Source organism: Rattus norvegicus, chromosome X (genome assembly GCF_036323735.1).
Source record: "Rattus norvegicus strain BN/NHsdMcwi chromosome X, GRCr8, whole genome shotgun sequence".
In the NCBI taxonomy this organism is placed as follows: domain Eukaryota; kingdom Metazoa; phylum Chordata; class Mammalia; order Rodentia; family Muridae; genus Rattus; species Rattus norvegicus.
The window spans coordinates 71,932,268-71,944,116 of NC_086039.1; the positions used below are offsets into that span (position 1 = coordinate 71,932,268).

Consider the following 11,849-nt stretch of genomic DNA (forward strand, 5'->3'; position numbering starts at 1 on the left):
GAGAGCTCATCGCCCAGACAGGTGGGCACTCCTGAGACTGCAGGGCAGGAGAGACCACCAATGCTGCCCACCCCTGCCCACATCCCTGGCCCAAGAGGAAACTGTATAGGGCCTGTGGAAACAGGAAGATAGGGGTACGCAAGCTGCAGGTGCCCTGTGGTCCAGATGGCGCCGGACCTGAAGGGGCCCAGTCAAACAGATCTCTGCACCCAAATCTCATGGGAGGGAGAGCTAGACCTTCAGAGGGGCAGATACACTTGAGAAGGCAGAGGAGACTACTCTCTGCCCACATTTCTGACTCTAGAGGAAAACGCCTAGCGCCATCTGGGCCCCTGTGCACAGGGACCCGAGAGAAGGCGGGGCAGGCCCTTCTGGTTGCTGCCCTCAGGGAGAGCTGAGCTTTACCATTTAGGGCTGGATTTGTAGAAAGATATTGTGTACGTTTGGTTTTGTCATGGAATATCTTGGTTTCTCCATCTATGTTAATTGAGGGTTTTGCTGGATACATTAACCTAGGCTGGCATTTGTGTTCTCTTAGGGTCTATATGACATCTGTCCAGGATCTTCTGGCTTTCATAGTCTCTGGTGAGAAGTCTGGTGTAATTCTTATAGGTCTGCCTTTATATGTTACTTGACCTTTTCCCCTTACTGCTTTTAATATTCTTTCTTTGTTTTGTGCATTTGGTGTTTTGACTATTATGTGACAGGAGGACTTTCTTTTCTGGTCCAATCTATTTGGAGTTCTGTAGGCTTCTGTATGTTTATGGGCATCTCTTTCTTTAGGTTAGAGAAGTTTTCTTCTATGATTTTGTTGGAGATGTTTACTAGTCCTTTGAGCTGGGAGTCTTCACTCTCTTCTATACCTATTATCCTTATGTTTGATCTTCTCATTGAGTCCCGGATTTCCTGTATGTTTTGGACCAATAGCTTTTTCCATTTTACATTATCTTTGACCGTTGTATCGATGATTTCTATGGAATCTTCTGCTCCTGAGATTCTCTCTTCTATCTCTTGTATTCTGTTGGTGATGCTTGTATCTACGGCTCCTATCTTTTCCTTTGATTTTCTATATCCAGGGTTGTCTCCCTTTGTGCTTTATTTATTGCTTCTATTTCCATTTTTAATTCCTTCACCTGTTTGATTGTGTTTTCCGGTAATTCTTTCAGGGATTTTTGTGTTTCCTCTCTATAGAGTTCTACTTGTTTATTTGTGTTTTCCTGGATTTCTCTAAGGGAGTTCTTTATGTCTTTCTTGAAGTCCTCCATCATCATGATCAAATGTGATTTTGAATCTAGATCTCGCTTTTCTGGTGTATTTGAATATTCAGTGTTTGCTTTGGTCGGAGAACTGGGCTCCAATGATGCCATGTAGCTTTGGTTTCTGTTGCTTGAGTTCCTGCGCTTGCCTCTCGCCATCAGGTTGTCTCTGGTGTTACTTTGTTCTGCTATTTCTGACAGTGGCTAGACTGTCCTATAGGCCTGTGTGTCAGGAGTGCTGTAGACCTGTTTTCCTGTTTTCTTTCAACCAGTTATGGGAACACAGTGTTCTGCCTTCAGGTGTGTAGTCTTTCCTGTCTACTGGTCTTCAGCTGTTCCTGTGGGCCTGTGTCCTGGGTCCACAAGGCAGGCCACTTGGAGCAGGAAAGTTGGTCTTACCTCTGGTCTCGGGCCTGAAGTCGCTCCTCGGGGCTGGATTTCAGCTCTCCATGGAAGCAGCAACCAGAGGGCCAGCCCTGCCTTCTCTTGGGTCTCTGTGCACAGGGGTCCAGATGGTGTTAGATGTTTTCTTGTAGAGTCAGAAATGTGGGCAGAGAGTAGTCTCCTCTGTCTTCTCAAGTGTGTCTGCCCCTCTGAAGGTCTCGCTCTCCCTCCCACGGGATTTTGGTGCAGAGAGCTGTTTGACCGGGTCCCTTCAGATCTGGGCGCAGTATGAACCGCAGGGCTTCTGCAGGTTGAGTGCCCCTATCTTCCTGTTCCCAGAGGCCCCATACAATTTCCTCTTGGGCCAGGGATGTGAGCAAGGGTGTGCAGTACTGGAAGTCTCTCCTGCCCTGCTGCCTCAGGAGCGCGTACCTATCTGGGTGATGGTCTTTCTCTCCCATGGGGTTGGGGAGCAGGGAGCTGTGGGCCAGGATTAGTGAGGTTCAGGCACCAGCTAGCAACCGGAAGTGACTGGTCCCGGAGGAACTTAGCCTTTATGTGTCCTGAGTCCAACAGGCAGTCACTTGGAGCAGAAAAATTGGTCTTACCTCTGGTCTCAGGCATGAAGTCGCTCCTCGGGGCTGGATTTCAGCTCTCCATGAGGGCAGCAACCAGAAGGGCCTGCCCCGCCTTCTCTCGGGTCCCTGTGCACAGGGGCCCAGATGGCGCTAGGCGTTTTCCTCTAGAGTCAGAAATGTGGGCAGAGAGTAGTCTCCTCTGCCTTCTCAAGTGTATCTGCCCCTCTGAAGGTCTAGCTCTCCCTCCCACGAGATTTGGGTGCAGAGATCTGTTTGACTGGGCCCCTTCAGGTCCGGCGCCATCTGGACCACAGGGCACCTGCAGCTTGCGTACCCCTATCTTCCTGTTTCCACAGGCCCTATACAGTTTCCTCTTGGGCCAGGGATGTGGGCAGGGGTGGGCAGCATTGGTGGTCTCTCCTGCCCTGCAGTCTCAGGAGTGCCCACCTGTCTGGGCGATGAGCTCTCTCTCCCCCGGGGTTTGGGAGTAGGGAGCTATGGGACTATCAGACTTTCACAGAAGACCTCATACCAATATTGTCCAACCTATTCCACAACATAGAATCAGAAGGAGCACTACCCAATTCGGTCTATGAAGCCACAATCATGCTTATACCTAAACCACACAACGACCCAACAAAGAAAGAGAACTTCAGACCAATTTCAGTGATGAATATTGACACAAAAGTACTCAATAAATTTCTCACAACCTTAATTCAAGAACTAATCAAAACTACCATCCATCAATGTCAAGTAGCTTTCCTCCTACTTGATTTTTGTATGTAGTTCAACATACAAAAATATGTCAATGTAATACACCATATAAAGAAACTGAAAGGAAAAAAAAAAGACACGTATTATCTCATTGGATTCTGAAAAAGCATTTGACAAAATCAAACACCCGTTTATGATAAAAGTCTTGAAGGGATAAGGAATATAAGGAGCATCCTTAAACATAATAAAGGCAGCCTACATCAAACCCATAGCCAACATCAATGGAGAGAAGCCCCAAGCAATTCCACTAAAATCAGGAATAAGAACAGGTTGTCCATTTGTCTCCATCCCTATTCAATACAGTACTTGAAGTGTTAGCTAGAGCAATTAGACAGGCATAGGAGATCAAGAGTATAAAACTGGGAAAGGGTGAAGTCAAAGTATCTTTATTTGCAGATGATATGATAGTGTGTGCAAGTGACCCTAAATTCCACCAGAAAACTCCCATGGCTGATAAACACTTTCAGCAAAGTAGCTGGATAAAAAATCAACTCACAAAATTAGTAACCCTCCTATATACAAGTGACAAGTGGATTGAGAATGAAATCAGAGAAACAGCACACATAGGGCCTTCACCCATACGTTCTAGTGTCTCTGGTACAAGAAGGTACTTTGCACGATACCAAAGGAGAAATGTAAACACCAAGCCAGCCACAGAACCTTTCATTCATAAGGTTGTCTTGCCTCCAAGATAACACTAGTGCAATTTGCAGGCACAAATCTTGTGGAAGTAACCAACCAATATCTGATTTGACTTAAGATTGACTCCTTGAGATGGAATCCATACTGGACACTGCTTGGATAACAATAACCTGAGATTAGATCACCTAGTGACCAAGGGGAAAAGCAAATACCATTGTTTTTGTTTTGTTTTGTTTTGTTTTGTTTTGTTTCGTGTAGCAATAAAATGACTCCTATTGTCATTTGGCTATACTCATAGGTCAGTGCCTTCCTCGGCCATCATCAGAAAAGCTTCCTCCTACAGCAGAAGGGAACAAATACAGACACCCACATCCAGACATAATCCAGAGAATAAGAGAGCCTGGGACACTCAGACCTAAATGGTCTGTCGTTATCTATTACCTCCCTTTAGAGCTCAGGAAACCCTGTGGACAAAGGAGGCAGAAAGAACATGAGAGCCAGAGGTACCGAGGACACCAAGAAAACAAGGTCCTCTTAAACAAACATGATTCTTCAAAATCCTTCATTGGGGCTGCATGTGTGATATGTTGAGTTGAGAAGATGTGCTTAATATAGTCCTTTGGAGCTGAAGAATGAATCGTACTTAACAAGATAAGAGCACCACTAAAGTGAAAATTTTGCTTTACAAGGATAATTGATGCTGGTCAGATAGGGCTGAAAGAGCATCTGGGACCGAGGGGACTAGTGATCATGGGGGGGCAAAAATCTTCTGGCATTTTTTCCTCAGGGCCAGAAACCTAAGCTGTGGTTCAGAGGATGCCAAGGCTAAATTCCATGCTGACAGCCCATCTTGGTAAGGTGTGAGAGTCTCAATTGTAGTACATGTTTTGAAGGCATGAAGGAGTTGGGTAGCACTGCTAAGGCTTGGAACTTGTGGCGGCGTCAGAGTCCCAGAAGAGAGACCACTGGGGAAGGTGTAGCCCGTTACATTGAAGACCTGGACAATGCCTCCTACCAATGCTTTATTATTTGTTCAAATACACAAGTTGAAACTTCTCATGTGTCCACATACAAATACGGGAGTGCTCAGGTACATATGCAATCACAAGACAAATGCAGAAAATGGTATACTAACCCACTCAGAACCCCACCAACAGACTGGTCATATTAAATTGCACAATGCTATCTACAGAAGGTACATTAAAAAGCACCAGCTCACAAAGGGACAAGGGATAGGGGTCCAAGAACATACTATGCAAGCTAAGGAACTGATCTACATTATGAAGAGTCTGGATGCTTATTAAATGCCCGAAGGCTTACAAAGCACGTTTAAGCATTTCAGACATGAGCCACACAGAATATCAACTACTTGGTGCTTGAAGGAGCCTGCACCCCTTCCCAGGTCCCTTAAGTTCAAGAGGGAGGTGCACTCCAGATGCTCAACAGGAGGTGAAGTGGAGCCAGCCGGTGGGTCTGAATAACACGGATGGGCTGGGAGGCTTCACTGCTCCGACTTCAAGCAAGACCTGAAGGCAGAAAGGATGGTATGAGGACCACCTAATGATCAGCAATCCCTTTCCCGACCCTCCCGCATTTCTTCATCTCCCACAAGTGAACATTTGTCACTGAGAACACAGGGCAGACCTATTCCTGCCTGAATTCCTCACCTCCAGCCTCACCTTCCCTCATTCTTCCACCATGGCCACAAACCTACTGTGGTGAAGCTCATGGTCTCTAAATATAACTTTCCTGATGTCAGGAAAGTTCCTTGACTTTCCACTACCCACTCCTCCTGGCCTACTCCCATGCTGTGGGGTGTGTGTGTGTGTGTGTGTGTGTGTGTGTGTACACATTCTCATGTTTGTGAGCGTGTGCAGGTATGTGATGGTCATAGGACAATCTCAGGCATCAGTGTTTCCTTTCCTGTTTGAGGGTTGTTTTGAGCCCTGTTTGAGGGCTCTAACAGAAACATGATGGTTTAACGGTGGAAAACAAAACCTTTTAATATTTTCTGTCTGTCGTTCCTACCCATGTTTTAAAATGTTTGACTTTAAAAACTGTTGTTTGAGCTGCTTGTGTAAAATTGTCAGATGGGTTTTGGCTTGGGATTAGGACAGTGTTTCTAACAATTTCTGAAACGACCCTAAACACACTTGTACAATTCTGTACTACGTATTTACCTGGAACAGCATCCTCGGCACTGACAAGTGTAAACTAAAGGTACTGATCAACTCTGAGAAACAAGGAAGATGCTTTATGCTCCTCAGTGTCAAACTTTTAGTCAAGATATAACTCTTTGAGTAAAAACAAACGAGCACACCCATCTCCTTGGCATGCACCTTTTAAATCTTTAATAAATGGCAAAATTACATGTATACCAAGGACTTGTATTAAAGCAAATTTCTTCATAGTTTATTATGTTTACATGTTTTGCTCTTATGCCTGCCTATTGCCTATGTGCCTATATACTGGGGTCCTGTAAACGTCTCTCAGGTGGATAGGGGTTGTGAGACAGGAAACTTTAAGAAGCCCTGGCCTAGGTCTCGTCTCCCTCCCTTGCCAGACCCCTGTGATCAGCCACCTCCCCAGCTTCATTCTGCCCCGTGTGTTCCAGCAGTTCTGTCCAGGGTGACTTCCTCCTAGATTCCCTAGACCCTATCTGTCTCTGTGCACAATAAGGTCCAGCCTTGCTGCCCAGACACACTAGAAGTTTAGTTCCCTTCTCAGCTCATAAAGCACTTGCCCTCTGGATGGGTCATTTGAGATCTGCTTGCAAAATATATCGCAAGAAAGAATCCAGGCTGCACATCTGAACTGAAATCCCCCTGAGAATGGGGTCTAAATCTCGTTCCATCTCTATGTCTCCGTCAGACCATCACAGTGTGTCGTGGGTTGGCCTGATGCTGCCTGTAGTGTAATGCTAGTATTGGGCCCCCAAGACCTGGCTGTCCCAGAGAGGAGAGACTCTGCATGTAGAACCAAGTGACACCGTATGACACTGCTCGCCTCCTCCACCAGCCCTCCAAGTTATTTCTGATTGACAAACGAAGATGCCGACAGCCAGTAGCCGGGCAGAAGGGACATAGGCGGGCTTTTAGGAAGATTCCCGGGCATGTGGGTTTGAGGAGAACCATGACGGGAGAAGAAGGCAAAGGAGGAGGGAGAAGCCATCATGGGATGGGAGAGTCACGAAATCGGGGCTGGCCAATTAGAGTTAAGAGCAGCCCAGATGAAACAGTAATAACTGGGGCTTATCTACAGGAACGTGGATTCTAATAGCGTAGAGGGTGGATGCCTGCCCAGCTCTAGTGCTGTTTAAGGCTTATTGTAAATATAAAGTTTGTGTGTAGGACCTAAATGGTCAAAGGCAGGGTAGAAACTCGGGGTTTGGAATAAAAATTTCCACCACAACAGTGAACAATAGACTGGGGACTTGGGGCTGGGTGGGGAATCTGGGAGCCTGGTTCTATTTCTTGCAGTGGATATGCTGCCTGCTCTAGGGCAAGTCCCTGCAACTCCCCGAGGGCCTCAGACTCCTTCTCTTTCGACAGCAGGGCACCAGCCAATTACTGCTAGGCACAAAACTTGAGATTCATATTTGAGCGTTCTCTGAATTATCCTCCAAGTGCCCTCTCTGAAGTCAGCCTCATAAGACTGGGGTACCCAGCCCAAAGTCATTCCAACCACAAACTAACCCCATGTACCCAGCCATGACCACCTTACCACAGAGCTCCCATCTCCCAACTATCTCCACCCCATGCTCCTTTCCAAGAAGCCAGCTACCTGTTTATCTGTGGCTCTGGTGCCAGTTCCATGAAGAGTTCTTCAGAGTCATGAGGGCCTCGGCAGCCTCCAGTGTTTCCTGACACTCTATGGTGGCCTGGTCAGAGGCACCGGAGCCCTGCAGAGAAACAGGTGTGAAGAGAACAGGAGCTGTGCATCCAACACCTCTTCTCAGAAGCACAAAAGACTTCTCCGTGGCCAGCTGCCTCCAGTGCCCACTCCCAGAGCTCAGAAGGTCTGGCCTGCACAGCAACTTAGCTCCTCCCACCCAGGTTTCCAGAACTCTCCTGCTTCCCTGCAGGTACCTGTGGCTCCAGTGGACAGTGGTGATCAGTGGAAGTACATGGCACGGGGATCATATTTGAGTATCTGGAAACAAGAGGTAAGGGAATTAAACACCTAGCTGGGTAGGCAGCACCTGTAGAGAGAGACTGGCAGGGTATTGCAATACCAGAGGGTGGGAATTCAAAGGTCTGTGGAGACCTTAGGCCTTGTGGCATGGATATGCCCTTTGTCCTGCACAGTCTGTTTTCCCTTCCACAACCCCCTAACACATTTTTTCCTAAGAAATTAATCCGTACAAGTTTTTTTTTTAAATCTCTCCCAGATATGCAGTGAAGAAGACATCAGGGAACCGCAAGTGTCTGCCTTTTAATATACTGCAAAGTCCCTAAAGAGATATGGAGACCTTCCATTGTCAGGGACTGTTCCTTGCCAGCACTTTGCCAGACCACCACAGATCATGAGGGACAAGCCCGGAGCACAGCCAGGGGGATTTCTCTGTTGGCCTCTGGACTTTGCCCTGGGCCTCCATGGCCCTCTCCACCATGTCCCTAGGTTTCTTCAGGACCCTCCCATCTCACTCATCTGCTGTGTGTAGAGAAACAGTGCCCATGTGTTAAAGGCCCACTGGGTGGCAGCAGGCTTTGGGCTGGTGGTGCTTTTTTCTATGTGACAGATACAGAATACTCTCGCCAAAATGACCTCTAGGAAATGGATGCTTGAAAAAAATTAAGTCACTTGTACCAAGTCTCCGGAGGAGGGACTCCCAAAGCTGGAGAGGAGCCCTGTCCTTACCCTTCGGTCTGATCTGCAGCCTTCTCCCCCCACCTCCCCTCGTCCTCCTCTCTCCCAACATCTTCCTCCCCCTCCTGCTGCTGCTGTGGCACCAAGCCCAGGACTGGACACACACAGACACAAGACACAGCCAGCTGCACGGTCCCTTTCTACTCACGGGTTGGACAAGGTGAAAGCCCCATGAAGGTCCACAGAAGGAGGAGGACCCATCAACTGCTGTTCCGAGAGAGGTGGAAGTGCTGAGGGCCAGCAATGTACTTGAGATCCGTGGGCGCTCTCCTGTAGAGACAGAGATCAAAGGTAGGGATTGCTTCCAGAGAGGAGGAGGGAGTGGCAACTGTTAGGCCAATGGCAGGAATCTAGAATGTCAGGACTCTGAAGACCTCTGCAGAACCCCTCCCCTCCAGTCTTATGCTCAACTGCCTCTGAGAACACTGAGGCCCCTGAAGAAGTGACATTTCTCCATGTCAGCACAAGGCAACATGCTGGCCAACAGGTTAGAGGCCAGAACCCTGACTTTAAAGGCAAAGTCGAAAGGGCTCTTGGCAGTAACTGGTTGGAGCCTCCCACTCTAGCGACAGGGTCTCCTTACCTCCTGGGGACTTTTGGGGAGCAAGTCTTCAGGCTGGGACACAGGGTTCTCCTTTGCAGCTGTAAAAGACCAAGAATTCTTCCCCACCGGCTGCCCACCAGCCTCATCCGAAGACATTCAACACCATTCTGAGGACTTCCCACCATAAAACTTTTTGAACACAACCCACCGCACCTCCACCCCATGCCCCAGATCTCTGCTTCCTGCAAACAAGTGCTACCCTCCATTCATATGACATCTGGGTGTCTTTTTCCTACTTGGGCCCACTGAGATTCAGGGTACCCTACCCCAACTCCCCACTGCAATTCTGTGGCAGGGCTGGTCACAGGGTTACTCATGCCCTGCTTCTCTCCAACCAAACTCAGGCTCCCTCCACAGGCAATGACACTCACTGCGACCTCTTCCTTTGGTAGAAGTCTTCTTGGCCTGTTTGAGGGGTTTGCGGGGCACAGTCGTTCTTGGTAGTCGAATCTGGCGTCTCTTTATTGGTGCACTATGCCCCTTCTTCTCAGAACCCACAGCCAGCAGGGCCTCTCCTTGTTCCCTACAATAGGGGTTTGAAGGACTCCTGCTAGTCACGTGCAAAGGGAACCTGACCCCCTCACCATCTCGAACAACATACTGGAAAGGATGCAGCCCAACTGGGACACCAGCAGACCCGAGACTGGGAAGAATGGGTTTCCCACCTGACTTGGATCCTGGAGCCACAGCTGTGGCCTCTGCCAGCGTGACTTGTATGTCCTCTGAGCCTAGGTTCCATTACAGGCAGTGCTGCTGCAGTCCTGTTCCCCATGTTATATTCCGAAGTGGAGGGCCGGCAGGGAACAGCTGGTTTGTCTTTGGGTTCCATGGTTCTTAGGCTGAGAGCAGAAAGGCCACTGTATCCCCATGGCCCTAAAGTAACTGTTCTTTCCTGAGCAGAACCAAAAACAAAACAAAACAAAAAACCAAAAACAAAGCACGAACAAACAAAAAAACCAAAGAACCAAAAAAACAAAAAACAAAACAAAAACAAAAACAAAGAACGAACAAACAAGCAAACAAACAAACAAACACCAAACAACCAAAAAACAAAAAACAAAAACAAAGAACGAACAAAAAACAAAACAAAAACAAAACAAAGAACGAGCAAACAAAAAAACCCCAAACAACCAAAAAAACAAAAAACAAAAACAACGAACAAACAAAAAACCAAACAACCAAAAAACAAAAAACAAAAACAAAGAACGAACAAACGAAAAAACCAAACAACCAAAACAAACAAACAAACAAACAAAAAAGCAAAAACAACCACTCCCCAGACACAAAACCAAAAAACAAGGCAACACAAGCAACCAAACAAGCGAAGTACACTGGCTCTGGGGGCGAGCACCTTCTCCAGCACGGTCACCTCCAGCATCACTTTATTCTCTGCCAGTTTTCTTCGGCCTCCATCTCCCATTTATACTCACACAGTCTCAGTCTTCCTCATGTTGTCTCCCTCACCAGCACCTCCCGCCAACAACCTCTTGGCACTGGCTCCATTACCCAGTCGGTCTGCTCAGACTCACTCCACACATCCCATTTCCAGGGTTACACCAGCAGCCCCAGGTCTGCCTCGGCAATCACGAGAAATCCTGGACACTGGAAGGCAATCGTCTTCCTGGTGCCTCCCATTTGTTCACTCCCCACATGGTAAAAATATGCACCAAGTACTCAGCGGTCTCGCGGATACCCGCACCAAGTACTCAGTTTTTCCTTTCACCCTCCATTCAAGTTTTCCTCACACCACAGTCTTCATTACTCCTTTGCTCCCCCTTTCCACCGATAACCGTTTTGTCCCCCTCCCCGCGAGCCTCCCCTCCCCGCCCATGAAATCATATTGTTCTTCTGAAGGCAGTGGACACTGGCTCTGTACCTAAAAACCTCTCACCCAGATACCTGCGGTAGGCGGGATCATGACTGAGGCCAACCGGGGCTAATAAGTGTCATGCTGGCCTTCAAACAGTTTTCTCACAAAATCCATCCAGATTTTCCCAATGTTTTTTTCTCATTTTCAAACAAACAAACAAACAAACAAACAAACAAACAAATAATATCCATCGTCATCATTAATTCCCATTTCCTTCGTCCCCAGTTCGCTATGCCTGACAGGTTTTTGTTGACGCCCATGTGGAGTCCCAGCCCCTGACCTAGCCCAAAGACAAACTATCTGGTAGACTCCGCTGTCCGTGGCCTCAATGCACACCCTCTTCTTTAGTCAAACGCACACATTCGCTCCCCAGTCATCCAACAATCGTCCAGAGTCCTCTCAACCTTTTGACAGTTGGGGCTGGGCGGAGAATGGCTCCCTCCCTTCCCTCTCACCCTCTACCTGCCTCATCTGCTCTCTGGCAAGTCCCAGACCGGCAGGCAACCTGGAGATAGTTGCTCTCTGAAGGGGTTGGGGCAGGGCCCACGGAGGCTGGACAGAGCCTGTGGAGGAGGCCGAAGGCCCGGGTGGGGTCGAGGGGGCCTCCTCTGTGCCGTTTCCCATCTCCAGCAGGCTTTGCCTTGAAGAGGCCTAAAAATATGAAGGAAATGGGCACCTGAGCAGGAGAGAGGGAGGGAAGAAGAAAGGCACAGAAGAATATGAAGATCATATTCCTCATGCCCCCCGTGGTTAGTTACCCGAGACTCCAGCCCTTCAGAATCAGCGGGGCTGAGCCTCGAAAGAAGCGGCCGTTCTGTTCCTCGCTCTTCGCTCCTCGCTCCTGCTCGCGCCTTTGCCTCAGGCTCCACTTC

At 48.1% G+C, this 11,849-nt stretch overlaps 1 protein-coding gene across 1 annotated transcript; it reads right to left on the reverse strand.

The window, feature by feature from the left end:
• Positions 1 to 4,639: 4,639 nt before the first annotated feature.
• Positions 4,640 to 11,849, reverse strand: Dmrtc1c1 (DMRT-like family C1c1). Its single transcript, NM_001014222.2, has 9 exons — positions 11,736 to 11,849; positions 11,444 to 11,628; positions 9,773 to 9,946; positions 9,479 to 9,630; positions 9,087 to 9,145; positions 8,652 to 8,773; positions 7,723 to 7,786; positions 7,418 to 7,535; positions 4,640 to 5,160 (listed from the first exon to the last, which is right to left on the reverse strand). Exons 2-8 carry the CDS (start codon positions 11,599 to 11,601, stop codon positions 7,422 to 7,424), a joined length of 843 nt encoding a protein of 280 aa, NP_001014244.2. The 5' UTR covers positions 11,602 to 11,628; positions 11,736 to 11,849; the 3' UTR covers positions 4,640 to 5,160; positions 7,418 to 7,421.

Bases quoted from the DNA above. Each gene is read 5' to 3' on its own strand.
- Dmrtc1c1 (NM_001014222.2), bottom strand. From the start codon at position 11,601: ATGGGAAACGGCACAGAGGAGGCCCCCTCGACCCCACCCGGGCCTTCG. The intron at 9,146-9,478 runs GTGAGTGTCATT...GGTCTTTTACAG, and splicing joins TACCAAAGGAAGAGGTCGCA to CTGCAAAGGAGAACCCTGTG. The intron at 8,774-9,086 runs GTAAGGAGACCC...CTGTCTCTACAG, and splicing joins TCCCCAAAAGTCCCCAGGAG to GAGAGCGCCCACGGATCTCA.